The sequence below is a fragment of the Buteo buteo genome, chromosome 12, assembly GCF_964188355.1.
Source record: "Buteo buteo chromosome 12, bButBut1.hap1.1, whole genome shotgun sequence".
Taxonomy (NCBI): Eukaryota; Metazoa; Chordata; class Aves; order Accipitriformes; family Accipitridae; genus Buteo; species Buteo buteo.
In genome coordinates, this window is record NC_134182.1 from 31,398,279 (window position 1) to 31,417,097 (window position 18,819).

The 18,819-nt window shown below is 35.6% G+C and overlaps 1 protein-coding gene across 6 annotated transcripts in view; it reads right to left on the reverse strand.

Moving 5' to 3' along the window:
• The window catches only part of RYR2 (ryanodine receptor 2), a 455,131-nt gene that overhangs the window by 170,899 nt on the left and 265,413 nt on the right, over positions 1–18,819 (reverse strand). For all 6 annotated transcript variants that reach the window (XM_075043205.1, XM_075043203.1, XM_075043202.1 and 3 more), the window contains 3 exons: positions 18,570–18,729; positions 8,140–8,287; positions 1,072–1,280 (listed from right to left, as the gene is read on the reverse strand). In XM_075043205.1, coding sequence (XP_074899306.1) covers positions 1,072–1,280; positions 8,140–8,287; positions 18,570–18,729 — 517 coding nt within the window. The remainder of the gene's footprint in view (positions 1–1,071; positions 1,281–8,139; positions 8,288–18,569; positions 18,730–18,819) is intronic.

The following is an 18,819-nucleotide window of genomic DNA, read 5'->3' on the forward strand; positions in this document are numbered from 1 at the left end:
ATCAAAATCAAAGACAACAAAATAGCTTTGTGGATTGAGCCAAAGGTCAAAATCTAAGATTCAGAAGACAAGGTACTAGACAGCTATTCTAGTAAGGACACAGGACTTGAATAGTTTACTTAAGCCAATCAGATATTTTACAAAAACAACTTTTCAGTTCTCTTTTTAAGGCATCTTCTCATGTAATACTAGACTGGGAAAAAAATTAAATTCCAACATTAAAAAAATAGAGCTTGAGAGCTTGATCTGACCATGAACAGCCAGGAATACTGTTGATTTCTATTACATATTGTAATAGTAATAAAGGAAATGAATTCCAACACTAGATACAAGAAACATTTTGACATGAGTCATCAGTAGCCTTAATAGCAATTACAGTTTGGATAGCTGTTGCACTTGCCTTCCTACTGAAATAAAAAGTTTTAATTAGTCATTTAATCTATTGTGATGAAAATCAGTAACATATGAAAAAGTTTGTTTTCCTATATATTTTTACTACTAGATTTCCATCTGCCACTGTCTCATGCAGAGTTACATTTGAGCAAAAATTACTGGTTCTATTATACCTCATTTACTCTAAACTGTAAGGATTTCCATGAAAACCTAGGTATACTCTTCGTAACTTCTACATTCCTATAAAAAACTTGTACCAAAGTTTGCCTCAAACACTTACTGCTAATAATCTTAAACATATCTATTCCCTAATGGCACTTCTTATAGAGACAACAACAGATTAAAATTTTAAAGAAATGATTCATAGTTAATTACAGCTCTGCCACTAATTTGAATTTGAGTAAGTCACTTAGATTTTCAATGCTGTATATATACTGTAGAAATACTGTGAAGCTGTGAAAAAAATTACAGAAATGCCAAAAACCTGCTAATTAATTTTTTCAGGTGACATTGATCCTCCTTATTCCACCTAGGCCCTCAAAGAGAGAGAGAATTAATTTCGTAAAACACAAAGGAAAAAAGAGAAGGCAATTTAGCTGAGGCAATGACACATGGAATAAGACTCAAAATTAAAAGTTTTGCAATCACTCATATTACTACAGATAAACATATACAAACCTTAAAGCCATCAAAAACAAAAGCTTCTTCATCTGAGCCAAGTTCCTGATCTGGCAGACAACCCGGCCTGGTCCAGCCAACTCTCATGTCTCCTGCAGTAACTGCCTCAAATTCAAAGTACCACTTCCCAGCCTTCACTGCATAAGTCTTTTCTGTGCGGAAGATCCTGAATTTCTCCATTATCCCACTGCACACGTCCAGTCTCATTGCTGTAAGGTTTAAAAAATAAAAAAAAAAGTAAAGAAAAAAAATCCCAACACAGAAAGTATTGTATTCAACTACTGACAAAATGAAGGCAGTGAAAACAAAAGGCAAAGGGATTCCTTTGAGCATAGGCATGAAAAGAAGAAAGTGCCTGCAGAACAGCCCTATGGGGAAAGCGCCTTACCCATTCTGGGGAATCAGCACGCTTGGGTACCTCTCTGAAATGACTCTACACTAATTCATCCAGCATGGGGAAGAAAAAAAAAAAAATAAGGGGAACTTAGAAGTCTGAGTGCAGTTACAGGGCTATGATCCTCACTGGAATCACAGAAACATGGTGGGATAACTCGCATGACTGAAGTATTGTGATGGATAAACACATGTTTTTTAGGAAGGACAGGCTGGGAAGGTTATGAGGAAGAGTTGCCCTTTATGTGAGAGAGCAGCTGGAATGCATAGAGAACTGCTTTGGCATGGTTCAGGAGACAGTTCAGAACTTAAGGGTCAAGATATGCAGGCAGACCAATATGGGTGCTGTAATGGAGTACCCCAGGGGTCCTGGGGTCTACAGGGGTATTGGACCCAACACTATTTAACATCTTCATTTGTGACCTGGATAATGGAACAGAGTACACGCACAGCAAGTCTGCAGATGACACAAAACTGGAAAGAGCAGCTGATGCACCAGGTGGTTATGCTGCCATTCAGAGGGACCTCAACAGGCTGGAGAACTGGGCTAAGAGGAATTTCATGAAGTTCAACAAAAGGAAATGCAGTCCTGCACCTGCAGAGGAATAACCCCAGGCAACAGAATACACTGGGGGCTGAGCTGCTGGAAAACAGCTTGGCAGAGAAGGAGCTGAGGGTCCTGGCAGAGAAGTGGAACATAAGCCAGTAATGTAGCTTCACATCAAAGAATAACAGAAGTATCCTGGACTGCATAAGGAACAGCCTTGCCAGCAGGTCCCAGGGAGGTGACCCTTCCCCTCTACTTTGTACTAGTGAGGCCACATCTGGAGTGCTGGGTCCAGTTCTGGGCTCCCCAGTGCAAGAAAGACACCAATTTACTGGAACAGGTACAGCACAGGGCCATAAAGATGAGTAAGGGTCTGGAGCATCTTTCTTATGAGGAAAGACAGAAAGAGCTGAGACTGTTCAGCCTGGAGAAGAAAAGACTCAGAGGGGAACCTCATTTATGAGTATAAATAGCTGGTGGAATGGAATGAAAAAGAGGGAGCCAGATTCCTCCCAGTGGTGTCCAGTGACAAGACAAGAGGCAATGGACACACGTTAAAAAACATGAAATTCCATCTGAACACAAGAAAACATTTTTTACTGTGAGGGTGGTCAAACACTGGAACAGATTGCCAGAGAAGTTGTGGAGGCTCCATCCTTGGAGATAACCAAAACCCATCCGGACATGGACCTGGACAACCTCCTTTAGCTGACCCTGCCTGACCAGGAGATCTCAAGAGGTCCCTCCCAACCTCAACAATTCTGTGATTCTGTGGACTTGGCTTTCAGTTATTTTAAACAAAACAAAAACACCAACAATACAAACCCCAACAAAATACACACTAAATTAATCTTCCAATCACCATAAAAGACAAACGTTTGTCTTTGAGACAAGATTCCTCAACTGAGACATCTTCTTTACTTAGACTGTGATCAATTCACCTAATATTCTCATTTATATTCTAAAAATAAGATTTCTTAAGTATGTCATAATTACAAAAAAAAATTACTATATTTCTTAGTTATTATAATAAATAATATATGGAAGGCTGCAATTTAGATGTTTTTGCAGACGCAATGGAAAATGGAGGTTAGGAATCATAAAAGGAAGTCTTGCATGAAGCTTTAACAACAGCAACAAAAAGCCCAAAGTAATTATATTCCTGCTTCAGGAAAAAAATATACTAACTTCTGTCAAGATAAAGGGCAGCAAGTCTGGAAAGAATAAAGATGCCCTTAAGAAGGGCATAAAAGTAGTGTTAAAGGCAACTCCTGTTCAAATCAAGGCAAGTTCCTGTTCAAGAACAAAGGAAAACCTAGTCACAGCCAAGGTACTATTTAGAAAATACTATTTAGCTAGTGAAATAACAGAAGCAACAAGATGCCAAGTTTGAATTGTGATGATTGTTCTACTTTATTCTCTTTCAAACTGTTGAAGATAGTCAGATGACTACAAGATTTTATAGAGTGCCTTAAAACCTGCCACTCCTCACTTCAAAGTTACCGTTTGTCAATTGTCAAGCTGAGATGAAGAAAAAGAGCTTGTTCACATTTCTTGTGTAGTGCAATAGAGTGTAAAATAACATTAACAGCTGTGTGAAAATAAAAGCTTTCACAGACACTGATTCATTTGGTTAAGTACCTATAGCATGATCACAAGTGCTTATCTTATCATAGCTTACTATGCTTCATTCCAAAATTCTCTTAATCGCAAGTGATTCATAACAAGCTATTTTAAGAGTGCTTAAGTTAAAAGTCACTCTTTGTCAGGTAATAACATCTTTTCTCAAAGACCAAAATGGCTACATGAAGAGTTTCAAAGGAGGCTAAAGTTAAACTTTGACACATTCAACTTATTCCTTCTAAATGTATTCACTGACTCTCTTACCCCATGAAGGAATAATGGCATAAAAAATAATGAAAAAAATGTAAGCTGGGTTGTTATTGGGCTGCTTCAGAGAAAGAGGAGAAAAGAAACCTCAAGGGAAGGGTAAAAATGTAAATGTGTTATTTTGTCTGCTCTGTAACAGCAGTAGAAACAAGCTTGGTTTATGCCTCACATTTTTGCTTTGTAACATTTGTGGAATCTATAAGCAAAGATTTTTAGAGGCAGAAGTAGTATGCTGGTACAGGTACTGCTTTGAAACATATAAATAAATATATTTTCTCCTTTTTTTTATTGTCAACTAACAAACATGAAAGTTTTGGACTTGAATCTCTACGCTCTGATCCAACTCTTCATCTATCCATCCCAGTTCTCTTGTGGGTTATCCCGCTCCTTTGCTCCCACTTCCACTCTTTTCCTATGTTATCCCACCATACATTCCAGATCAATCTGTTCCAGTAAAAATGTACTTTTGTTTCTGTCATTCACAAAACCACAAATCTTAGACTCCCCTACTTCTCCAATTTTCTTCTTTCCCTCACTGCACTGAACATACTGTCTTGAAAAAATGCCTTTATTGATTCACCTACAGCTATGTGGCATTCATCTACTACCTATGGAAAAAGTTCTCAAAAATTGTCTAAGAACGTTTACTCCTGAATTTTACTTGAATAGTACTACTCATGACCCTACTCGGTGCCTTGGAGATGGCCATTCCTAACATCCTTTTAAACACTTTTAATCCTATCTTCTTTCTGCTTTCCTTCAATATTTTATGTCAGTATACAGTGAGTTTTCCCTGAGCTGCCTTTCACTACTCTACACATTTTTTTATGTATCTTCTGCTAAAATAGCTTCAAGAACAACCTTGTATGGTGAGTACATACAAAACTCCCTCACTGTTCCTTACTTGTTACACAGTCCTACAGTCTGACACTTCTTTCCAAGACCTTATTATTAATTCAAACCATGAGATAGTTTGAAATGACAAAAATCACACTTTAAAAAGATGAAAATAATTTCACAAAGCACAAGAATCAATGCTGAATTAAACTCTGGATCCTTCTTCCTTAAGTTTCCTCAGCTATTCTATTCTCTGGTATTTTATACAGTTTTCTTTCCATTAATCAAATCACATGACTCGGGGATCACTCTGACTTTTTTTCTCAGATTAGGAAAAAGAATGCCTAAAGCATTCTGGATCTTTTCCCACAAATTTGTAAGGTATCAAAGCCTGTGCAGCCTTTGAAAATTCAGTATTCCAGTCTGATCACCGTAATTGCTCTTCTTCCCCAGTTTGTTATAAGCTCAGATATGTCTGCACCTACCTGTCTGTATGACCATGTTAAGAACCTCTCCCTTTCTCTTCTGTTTTCTCAGCCACATCAAGGTCCACATTTCCAATATTATCTTGAATAGCCTATAAAATCACATCCCTCAGAACTTACTATCACTTCTCATGCCACCAAATGCCTGACTTCATTAAGTTTCCTGTAAGCAACTCTGAACTCTCTGCCACTTAATTCTTTATCAGTAAAATTTTCTCTTTGATGGTCTACACATTTAATGCCTCAAAACCACTTTTGAAGACCCTCAGTACCTCACCTATACAGGAGATGAACAAACACAAAGCCTGGGAACTGAGAATTTGTTGTCTTTTTAGATTCTAAGTAACCTAATGCTTTCTAGATTCTAAGCAAGCCCAAAAATACAGCTGCTGTGGGAAACCAGTAAGTAGTAATAATAATAATGATAATAATAATAAAGCATAAAAAAAATGACACTACAGAGCTTTGTAAATCAATGTTTAAAATAAAATTAATGACTGGGGATGCAGACCACCACTAGAGGGCTCTAAATCCCTTAATAACAGTATGGATTTTTGGCTGATGAAAGAGGATCCCTACGACATGTTTTATTCATCTCAAAAACTTGAGAGGCTTATAAACTGTAAAATCTAAATCCCCAAAATGAGTATAAAAATATTTTGCTGAATGCAATTCCAGTCTTTGTTTAAGAAAGACCAGTTTGTGGGACACTGTTCTTCAGGTCCTTTCCTCTGGGAATTTTGCAACAGGATTGATGACACCTTTCAGATGCAAGGATTGCAATTGTGTTCTTTACATCTCATTAATAACTCCATGCACAGAACTAGCTTAACGATCTCTGCATCGTAAACAAAAAATAAAATTGTCCAGCAGTTCATTCCCAAGGAAAGGCAAGGTCACATGGTTCCCAGAGATGTAAATGAGGTAAGGGGATTAATATTGTTCAGCGAGATTGTGGAAAATGAATGTGCTCTCTCTCCCTCTCACCCTACACCACTAGAGAGTCCCTTTACCTTCACAAGAGGCAAAAGCCTCCTATACCTTCCAACCCACTTTCTGAGAACCAAGCAGAAGCCATGCTCACTCTCTGTACGCAGCATCTCCTTCCCACAGCGGGAGGGGAAGAAATTACAAGATTATGCCACAGCCTTAAACTCTCCAGGCTAGGCGTAGGCAGATTTAACAGTGACACCATGGCATTTTGCCACCAACACAATCTACTCCACTAGGAAACATTGTTTTGCCCATTTAGCAATCCAGCCTTGTTACACCCTCATGGTATCAGTGATGTCTCATATTTAAAAGTGCAATTTAATAGCAGCCTCTCATAAAAGTTGAGGATCAGAGCATGTACACGCTTTGGAAAAGAAACTGAAAATGGCAGGTTTCCTGTGTACGTTTTGGGTATCAGTTAGATCTTCCACAGAAATGCTTTGCTGAAGGTCTATGGCCTAAACAGGTCCAAATTTAACAATAACATCACTATATAAAGCAGGAAAAATAATCATTTATTAATCAATATATTGATAAAATAAGGTTTAGACACATCTCTCAAATTTTCCACACTTTGCTGAGACTGTAAGTATGTAAGTTTCAATTTTGATTTAATTATTCCATATTTCCATATCTCCAACTTCTATAATATGGTTGCTGAGGTGTTGTATCTTTTATGTTACCATTTCCTTCCTATATATGCAGTTAGTGTTCCAGAATGACAGTAGAGTACCAAGAATATCCCTCTCTCATGTTCCGTCTTACAACTTAATCTCAGCATGACAGAAAACTGTCATTTTAAATGCCAAAATCTATAAGAGAATTTATTTTATTTGTACATTATGTCTCCTGATGTCTTTTCTCTCTTAACATTTTATATGCTGCAGTTACTAAAGTAAATGTTGTGTACTGTTTCTTTAAAACTTCTTTATTAAAAGTTTATGTAGGTTTTTTCTGTTTAGGATCTATCAAACTCAAACAATATATGTTGAAAATACTGCCCACAGTATCAATAAAATCTTCAATCAGGCAATGATGCAAATGCAAAGAAAACATTTGTAAGAAGTGAGTTAAAATTCACCTATAGTCTCTTCAACTTCAAAGACATGAGAAAGTCAGGAAGCTTAAATGCTCTAACGGACTATCTAATTCTAAACTTGCATTTTGACATTCATAGAAATTTGGTTTGTAGGCATTTGTCTTCGAAAATGTCTTCTTGTAGCTTTAAGTGTTTAAATAAAAGATTGTACATGAATTGTAGAATTCTTCATTACGTAAAGTTAAAATTGTAGGAATATAAAATACGCATCTACTGCATTTACATATGATTTTTTTCTTAGCAATTTTAATATTCTGTCTTGAAATAACAAATATAGTACCAATTAAAACATTTTAAATTAAAAACTTACTTAATTTTAGATTGGGTATTTATGCAGGTATTTATGCACATATTTATAATGTAACCATACATTTTATTCCCTGGCATAAGACCATATATGAGAAAGATGATAAACAGGTTTTCCTGATTTTCTGTATTTTAGGGTTCTGTCTTGTAGAATTCACAATCCTGATTTAAATTGATTAAGCTTTTAATTTTGATTCATCTGAACTATCAAATCTACAAAATGAACACTGAAAGGAAGTGTATGAAATACAAAGAAATTGTATCACTGATTTAAAATGTAAAAATATCTCATTTCTTAATTCTTCATTTGAGGCCACAGAACAAGAAAAGTAAACAATAAGGAAAGCAAGAAAAAAGGGAAATACAAACAACAGAAGATGGAGAAAAGCACCTACTAGCTTTGGAGACACTGTACCTGTTCAGATTGTTTTATTGGAGTAATGAATCCAGTAGTGGAGTGGAATATTCTAATTTTTTTTGAGAGAGAGAGAGAAGAGCAAAACAACAAAATTTATTACCATGATCTTGATCAGGAGCTTCCAGGTTGTAACCATAGCCTAGAAGGGTGCGGACTGCTTCCCGAAGACTGTCTTTGTTTGACTTCTTCGTCCGATCATCCAAAAGAGCATAAGGCACAAGGCGAGGATTTCGTCGATTTTTCACATCCTGCATAAGTATGAAAAATCAATTCAATTTCAGAAACTGTGCTTTGTCTTAAAGACAAAATTGTGTTATATCAGCAGTATAAAAATTACTGTTTATACCAACTGAAATGATGGAGCTGCAAATACAGCAAGGATTCAAAGAAGTTACAATAGTCTAGAAACTAGTAACAACACTGACTTTGCTAAAAAAGCAAGTAATACACAAATAAATGTAACTGCATGGCTTATACCTACTTTCATTTTCCATCAAATTTACTTAATATGATAACAATACAAACAAGAACAAGGATAAATGCAAACAGTTTGACTGAAAAGTCAAAAGGATTATATTTTGTACACTGTTTATGAAGCAGCTACCATAACAAGAAGCTAGTACATAACCAAAGCTCAGAGACATTACTGTACCACAAATATATAGAGGATTTTTGATTATAGCACTAAACAAGATATATAAAACTCCCAAAGAATAAACAATGTATGAACAAAAGAACAAAACACTACTAATAAAAAATATTCATAAATACATGGAATACTAATTAATAAATAATAAAATAGATAATAAACATGTACCTTACTATGTCAAATACTTAAAAAATGTATTTTTCAAAAATAAAGTGTCTTGCAAGAATATGATTAATGTGCTTAATGTGCAGAATTTTTGTAATAGGTAATTTAACATAACCTCTCCTCCAGCTGAAATTAATGTATTGGTAAGGTTCAATCTTTGTATTTTAGGTTTATTAACACAACATTGATTAGGTTTTCCTCTAGTGCAAAATTATCTTATTTGAAAGCATTGTTTAACTGGATTATTTATATGGCTAACATAATTTGTAATGACTAATAGAACTGTTCTCTTGTCTACATTTTCTCCTCACATCCTGTCAGCATCTGTTTGCAGTAAGAGAAACCATACAAAGAACTCTCCATGTTCTTCCTAATATCTTATTTTTTAAAATAAAATAAAATTGAAGACTGGACATATTAAAAAATACTTGCTGTTTGTTCTCTTGGGTATATATACCAAAGACATTCAGAGGCTTTCATGATTGGTCAGACTTCTTAAGAAATGCAAAAATACTGCCTATTATTTTAGAAAGCATTGCCTACAGTGAAAGTACCTTTCTTCTATACCATTACGGTTCTACTTTTAAAAATGTATGGGGTTTTTATTCTACCTTTGCTGGCAGAAAAGAGATAGCACATTCATTCTGACAAATACTTGCAGGCATCTTTTGTTGTGCTTTAAATGCTTAGATACAAGGTTATCTGCCTTTTGCTTTATCATGGTGAGTAAATATTAAAGTGCAGTTATTAATCAGTGCTTGATGAAATCTGGTCCTACCAGTGATCCTTCTAGGAGAAGAAATATTGCAGGACAAGCACTACCTATATGCTAAAAGGGCTAACAGAAAGATAAAGATAATGCATTGCTGAGGACACGAATTACTACACCACATCAGCTCTAGTTATATTCAGTAGGAAGGACAGTGACAGGGCCAACACAAGGACCATCTGAGGGGACTACTTTCCGTATTTATTCTAAACACTTAAGTTGACATCCCCCTTTTTCCAATATTTAATTTGGTAGATGTGAAAAAGGTCTGCTTCCAGAACAGAATGGACTAAACAACTGTTGAAGTAAATGTTAGAAGTAATTATTATTTGATACAAGAATATTCACATTAATATCAGAGATGAAACATCATGGCTTTAATTATTTGTTTTGGAAAGGATATAAAAAAAGAAATTATTTCCTCTGAAATACTCCATGTCCAAAAGATATTATGAAATACTGTCTTTAAAAATATGAAACAGAAGTTTGGAACAACAATTATTTAACTTCTTATCCATGACTAATGCACTGGTAATGGCCATAGTAACCACTAACACACATTAACATACAGGCAATCAGCTGATAACAATGTATGATAATGAAATATAGTGTAAGTGATTTTAAAAAGAAATCATAAGTATTAAACAAACTCGATTTTACAGGGTTTTTTCCTTGAGTCTTAATTTTATTTATTATTGCGAACTTTTTCACCCATTCAAGACTTTGGCTACTTCTTTAAATATGAATATGGAAAGGGATTTTTCTTTTAATAATTTTGTTCTTTTTTTCCCCTGTGATATGTCTATCGAAATTTTGAATGTTTTACTTATTGCTGAATTAAGAACTGTTATTGTTATACTCATCGTAAGTTTCTGTACCAACAATCTTCTGCACCTCTGTGGTTTAAGTCTAGCTAATCAAGAGAATGATCCTATACAGTGATTGAGCTTTGCACAGTCACAATCAAGTAACAAGAAAACTGATTAGCTAAAGAGTGGTAATTTTTATTGAGTACATTTGCAATTTGTACATTGACTTAATTCTTCTTATTCACTACTGAAAAGTTATTGTTTTGTAGTGTAGACTGTTAAAAGAAGGAAAACTCAGCCAAAGTTTTTAATTTTTTGCCAGAATTTTCCAGGTTTGACAGTCTAATGCTTCATCAGAAGACTCTGTTCTGTACAGAGTTTGTCTGGCAACTACTTGCTCACTGAGTCATTTGAAATAAAAAGAAAAGTGATCTCCTCCAGAAGACAAAAAGACTCCAAAACTTAAGCTTATTGACAAGATTCTGTTTCAAACGGTTTGAGCTGGGTAGCACACATGACATTTATATAATTCTTTGGGTTTGAAATCAGAACCTATCATACCACAGAAGGAAAAAAGGAAAAAGAAAAAAGACTATATAATTTATTCACAACTTTGTCTTCCTTTAATGTAACATAAACACTGCAATAGTCATTTAGAATTTAATCTGGAATTAGTTAAGTAAAAGAAAGCATCGCAACCATGAAAAGTTGGAATGCCTGGCAGAATATGCCCTGACTATAAATGGAAGCACTAATAATAAATAATGTTGAACTTAGGTGATGTAACACTGACCATGAAAAGTCAGCATTACTTCATGCAGTATACATGACAGATTTTGCTATATGCAGCAGATGATAGAATTATTTGAATCAGCACACATATACTTATTTTTAGCATATAAATGGATTTGAAATAGGCAATAATTGGTCAACAATGGCACTAACTGAATATAGGTCTTAAAATAATAGAAAAGAACTACAGGAAAAAAACCTAAACACACACACCAACAAATATCAACAAGCCTTTTAAAACTTCCATTACAGGTAATGAACACTGTTGTAAAACAATTCACAGAGGAAACACACTGGGAGCTGAGAGGTGCAGAACTGCATACATTCGTTCAGCAAGTATGTGACAGGTGGATAACTGATCTAGTGCACTGGATCTAGCAAGTGGTCTTGCAACTTGCACAGACAGATGTCATGTAAGAGTAAGAACAAATCAAGAGGAGTGTCCATACTGTGTACAGCAGCATAGAAAACCATAGTCAAATTCTATAAGCAGCTCTAAAAGAAGAACCTATATAAGAGATACAGTGTATCCAAAAAAGTTGTACTCTTCAAAAGTAATTCAATAACAAAAAACAAAGCCTCATATAAACGTCTAAAAGACATCTGAAATGATAATCAAGATTAATATAGTTTTCAGAGCTATAAATGTGATACCGCAAACCTGTGTGCTCTCCTGGGCCTTCCCAAATCTCTGAGAAGTTCAGGAACAGCACAGATCACTAGACTAAAAGGAACAAAAAGACACCAGAAACATATCCAAATAAGTGCCTATCAAAAAGACAGACAGGAAAAGACTGAAAAATGAAAACACAGACTAGGAAGAGTGCAGGAAAAACATGATAATAATTTAATGGGATCATAGGTTTTATGATTTAAAGTGCTAGAGATGTACAGACACTTATTCTGTGTAGTACTGAATGATTTTGTCCTCGTAACCAAGGCTGTTAAATGACAAGCACAAAGCAAATATATTTCAGCACATACTCAGTGAGACAGACATGCTGTTGTTTTCCTAGCTTCATGTGCACCATCAGAAAACACTCATTCTATGGCTGTGAATTGATTCTGCTTGCTGCCATGGCTGTGGATCTTGCACTTCCACAAAGATTTCCGAGCAATTGCCACAACAAATGCTACTGGTGAGCTTGCCGGCAACACTGTCAGAAATCCAGCTCAGTGTGAGTGTGCAGCATATACACTGTGAACAGGATCAATTACCTACACCATACATTTCATATCTTGTTATCCAGAGGTCTAGCTTTTCTGCATTTATCATGGCAGCTCACGTTTAACCATAAACCATTAAAATTAAAAATTATTTTATAGGGAAAAAGGAAAAATATAATTCTAAATTGGTATTTACTAAGTAATTTCAAAATTCTAGAGTCGTTAGAACTGGAAAGCACAATAAAGTCCTCACAAAGCCACATTCTTGGCAGTATTAACAAATATCTTAAACATATCCACCCGAAGCAGAAGTTGTGTTCCTAACCTGGCATGCTATAACTATAAATGGACTATAAATGGAAGGAACTAATATATCAGTATAAATAATGTAAAATGAGAAAGTGAGGTAATCTAAGTGGTTTTTACAGGGACAAGATGTCTTTTTATATATATTTAATGACAAAATAAGTGGCAAGCTTTCAACTTCTGATTTTTCCCATACATCTGTATTTCCTTAGTCTGAATTTCCAGAACACTGCCTCTCTTGCATTGCAGCACTAGGCAGTCTGAGAAGACCAGCTCCTGATGAAACAGTGATGTCATATGCTTTCTACAAAAATCTAAAAAAAAAAATATGATCCTAACTGAAAAAGACCAAACTGTCTGCATTTTGGGCCAAAGAGAAATCAGACTTGGTAATTGCTTCACAATCCTGACTAATCATCCTATGACAGGAAGTGCAGAGCATCTTTAAGATGGTCTTCACACAGTGGGAAGAACTTCCTAGGTTGCTGATTTTTATAAACAATTGTTAAAGCTGTGGGGTTTTAAAATATTGTTTTTTCTCAATATAAATGAGGATTCCGATTGTTAGGTTCTTCAGCCACAACACACAATACAACATGAAGAAAAAGCAAGACACCCTTTGACTAAGTTATCTGCATATGTGACAATGCATAAAAGCAAAATTTGAAAGTCAGAATCTTTGGCTGTGACCCCCACAATCAGTGGGGAGACCTAAAAGTCATGTATTTAGGAAGAGGGAGGGGGTGGCTAATGTAGTTGAAATTATTTTCGTTTGCTTTCTGATCTCTAAGCTTGACTCTTTTCTCCCCCTTTCTGTCTTTTCCTTACTTATATAAAAGTTGGGATTCTCCTGTGTACATGACATCACAGTTTTATGAACGTCAACCAATACCGTAAGTTCACACATAAACTTATGTGAGTTCTGAATATTTTCTATTTGATTGTGAAGATTTAGTCACAAATGCATCCTTTTACATTTCAATGCTATTTTTCAATCAGCTTGGTATGAAAAATTCCTTTAAAATGCCCAAACAAAAAGCTCAGGTAATTGTGATAGGACATAATGTCAAAATCTGTACATGTTAAAAAATAAAAAATAAAAATAATGCCTTCTCTCAGCACAAATGTGATGATTTTAATTGACTTACACTAAGGCTATATTGCTCCTTTGCCTGGATCTATCTACCTTATCTGTCTTTGATCATTTACTATTTCCCTAGTTCAGAGAAGACCAACCTGCCAGCAAACATGTCCTCCCTTAAAGGGACACTGTCAAGTATTTTCATACTGATTTTGTGCTTGTTTTTCCACTTACCCTTGTTATTTAATATGTTCTTTTAAGCAGAAATATGTATTTTTCCTACCTTTTTTGTTCCTCCTGCTCCTTTCACGGAGCAATAAGCTACTGTGAGTGCGTCCTACTAAAAAATACTTACTTGTTTGTCATCAGTGTCATCACAGCTGTCAGCACAGTTCTGGGAACAGGATTTATTAGTTAACTTGTGCTCCCTCTGCTGGCTGGCTGGTTGGCTCTGCAGCAGCAGAACAAAAATACTGTATATAGTCATGCACGAAGAGCAGCTATCTCATTAAGAAAAAATCCTGACAAGCAGTGGTGGATTTAGAAGAAGAAAATCTGGAACTTGGAAGGCATTTTCCCCACCAGTTTATAAGAGGAAATAAATGGTTTATACATGAACTACTTGACAGTATCCCTTTAATTTTTTCATATTGTATAATCCCCAAATGATGAGGCATTCATGATGGAACAGACCCACTAGATCATCTAATCCATCCTACAGCCACAAGCACGACTGCCATTTATAACATATTTCCCAGTGATTAGTTCATCTGCTTTCAACAATCTGTAAGCTTCTTTCCCTTAGGAAACTATTTCATAGCTCTGCAAGATCTGTTTATACTATTACAGCATAACATCGTGTCACTTTATTACAGTACTGTAACATGTCACAGTAATATGATGGGATGACAAAATGTAGCCCATGAAACAAACCCATTGTTGGAGACAAGCAGAAGCACATAGCAGTGTGGACAACAGCTAGCAGCTTGCCATGTGATATGTATGTCAGCTAAATGAGAAGCATCTTTGCACTGCACCCAGAAAGGAGCACCTTGCTATTCTGCTCTCTTCTTTTGACTTTTAATGAATGGTATTTGTTATCGGCACATTGTAAGCACTCTTGGAACGTTGCCTGTCTTCTCTCCAGAAGAAAATAATTATTTGAAAAGAGAAAAAATAATTTAATTAAGAGGAAATCAACATCAACACCCCAAGCATGGCAGCTTCTACAGGACATGCTACTGGTGGGAAAGTTTTCAAGGACTTCATCTACCTGTTTAACTGTACATGAGACTACTGCAATTTGTCTGCCAAGAATAAGTGAGTAAAGTATACTGCTGATCTGGTTGATCTCTTTCCTGAAGGTCATGAACATTTCTGAGCACTTGATGATCTTTAACAACCATCCTCTGTTGAAAGCATAACTGTTCACTGCACCGTTGTGTTACATCTCAACAATAGTGCCCCACTCAGCACATGGAAGTCTTCAGTCAATTTGAATGCATCGGACCCAACAAAATATTTAGATGTTTAAAGCAGAAGCACCCAAGACTGCAAAACCCTGATGAAGTGGCTTTCCAACTCTGAACATGATCAGCTTCATAGGCACTTAAGCTTTTTACTTTTAAATTCTCCAGGTTCTTCTTTGCATGCTCATTATTGTCTTTGTCTTGGTAAGGAAGAACAGTTCAATACTGATCATATACCTAAGCCCCATGAAGATTTAGAGCAGAAGCATTTGTCTAAGTCTCTTTCAGAGAACAACCTGGTAGTCAAAATCAGAGCCTGATTCACACTGATTGCTTAAACCATCTCTGAAAACCTAACTGGGGGCTGCCATTTTATTTTAAAACTCAGCAGGTCTAAGTGATAGTGATAACTTCTTTATGTAACAACTTGTCCTTGGCCATCAAAATGGATTTAGATACCTAATTCCTATTTGTACAGTCAGATATCTTTGAGGATATAGGTGTCAATTTTTAAAACACTTGTGGAAAATGGTTAAGGCACAGTTCAGTAATTACAAGACTAAGGGGTTCAAAACTATACCCCTATCTTCTACGAGTTTTCTCACACAAGACTATAAATTGTAACAAGTCAGCGCAGATTTAATTTGCATGTTGAGCTTTGTCATCTAGCAAGCGGGGCATTTATTAGGAAAGCAATCTAGGGGAAACCCGAGTTCCAAGGTTGGCCCTCAGGGCAGTTATTTTGAGTCAGTATACAAAATACAGAGAGCTGTTCAGGGAGTAGATCACAGAGTCCTCCTCTTTCCTGGTGAGCCTCAAAAATGTCTCTTCACAGGGCCACAACATTTTAGTTTGAACAGTAAGGTCAGTCTCTTTCCCTGGGCACAGCGCTGAGAACATAAGACATACTTCATGATTCTTCTGACATTAAGTTGAAGTGTTTAATTTTAGGTTACATCCCGAACTAGATTTGTCTAATCAATGTTTTTATTTTACTTTTTTAAACCAAAGTTGTGGCCTGGGGCAACTCCACTGCCTTTTAGGAACCATAATAAAACTAATGATTTATTACTATCACATTACCTCTTCAAAAGCAGAACCTTCTATATCAGCAGGCACATCAAAACATAAATAAAGACAGTGTATAAACATATTGTGTAGATGTAAAGGAGAAACTTTTTTCATTGCCACCCACTCCCACTACATCTTTTGCTTATTATTCCCAACCCAGTAACACCGGAAAAGTCTTTGACAGCATCATTTAATTGCCTTTCTTACTTAATACCTCACTAATTCAGAAAACATACAATTTAACTGCAAATTCAATCCAATAAATATGGCAGAATTATTTGTGTTTTTTTCAAAGATATACAGATACAGAGGGTAGGTTAAATTGTCTTCAAGATCTACGAAACTTTATTCACTACACATGAGTTGTGGGTTTACATTTTCCCACTGCTAGTTAGCTAAGAGATGCATTTGATTCCAGAAACTTCTTAACTTTGTCTTAACCAATAAGTTCTGCTGCAAAACTAAATTTAATTTTGCATATGTCAGGGTTCTATCAAAGCTGTAATTATTTCCCAACTTTCATTCATTTCAAATCTCCTGATTGGCAAGGCCCTGTAATGAAAATGTTTGGCTTCTGGGAGAATACAAAAATATAGGACACATGTTGTTAATTATTGATTGAGAGCATTCTTTAGTATATCAGAAATATTTCTTTTGAGCATCTAGAGACATAGAGACCCTTATTCTAGAAATGAATCGTGCACTGCCTCCATAAACACAGGGTTGAAATAGTGGGTTCATAACGAATTAATCTGCTCCCCCTACGTGACAACAAAGAATCATCACTTCCAACACTTCTCATAATTAATATTCTATCAGAAATGTTAACAGCACTTCAAAGGGCCATGTTCCCTTACTCAAAGATGCAGTATTAGGGGAAAATTTAATCCTGTTGTAAGTAGGGGAGCTGCACCAACACTGAATTATCTTCAGTGTTTATCTAGTAGGGGATATTACATACATTCCGGTGTGCAAACACAAGAACTAGCTCATTGTCTGCCCAGACCAAAATACAGAACATAGATTTCCTAAATAGTTTACAAAATACCAAAGTGAGAGCTTTATAGTAAGATACTATAATGGACAATGCTGAAATGCTATGCAGCATATATTTTGTCACATAAATGTACTTTGTCAGTATGTGATGAGGTGAATTTAAGTGTCTAACATAATATATATATAAAACCAGACTTATTTTTTTTATATACAAAAGCTTTGCAAATAGAATGAGTTTTGGTCTTGTACAAAAACAAAATTTGAGATGTGCTGAACTGAAATGTATAACTTGAATTTTTGTCAAAAACAAAACCACTGTTTGTAGGCAGGAAAGATTATGTACCTACAAAACAGCTGACTCATTTTTGCAAAAATAATGATCTTTTATGCCCAGCGTGAAACCATGAAAACTCTTTTTTTTCCCCCAAGGGGTGAATTTTCCTAAATTTTCACTGTGATATGCTACCACATGTTTATTAACAGAAGTGAAGACACTTTTCTCTATAAAAAATACACAAATAATCACAAAAATAATAGAAAATATGACTCCTAAGGGAAAATTAATATAGTAGCTGTCTTGAAAAATAATCAATTAGGCTCATTGTATACCTGATTGATTTTTTTTAAAAAAGAAAACAAAGACCCTGAGTTTTGCTGTTAACAATCCACCATGCTTAATTTTTATCCCCCCCTCCCCCCCCCCTTATAACACATGGTGATACCTACCACGTAGCATTCCTATTCACTGAAACAAAGCCACTGAAGTAGGACAGGAACTTAGACACTGACTTAACTATTCTCAGTTAAACATGGCCTCTTCCAGAAATACAACGTATCACAAATACAATATAGCAAAGTAATTACTAGAAGTTTATATTCTGATTTTCCCAGATAAACAAAATTATTCAATTACCAGGACTACAAACGTTTAAATGATTCCCCTACTGAAAGTCAATGTTTACATTTCCTAAAATACTAGAGCATATGAGCTTCCTGCATGCAATTTTCTCACCCTGAAATCTAGATAGCATACAAGAATATACCACCAATTTTTTAACACCACTTGTAAAAGAACAGTCTCATGCTGCTAAAAGATTTAACAGTATTGCTTTAATGATGTATTTTTGCTTTCTTTGACTGACAGACTCGTATTCATTAGCTGATTCTTCCTTCCTTTGTATCCCCATTATTCCCATTTAACTGTGAAATATCTCAATAGCTAAGTGCTTTTTCAAGTGACTGAAATTAGCACTTACCTGCTGGATACCATATGTCCAGCCTTGCCTTATACGGTCCCTTGCCCACACATTGTGAGCATTCTCTGCTAGTTTATCCACCATAGCTTCTTGAGAAGGGGTCAGTTTGATAAAACTCAGATCCATGGGAGCAGGCTTATATCCACTCAACAACTGGTAGCTGTCAAAAAACATAGAACTTGCAGTTACTTTTCAGTAAGAAAAAATAAATAGAAACTGCACAGGAAAGAAGTGACATGTATGCAATGTA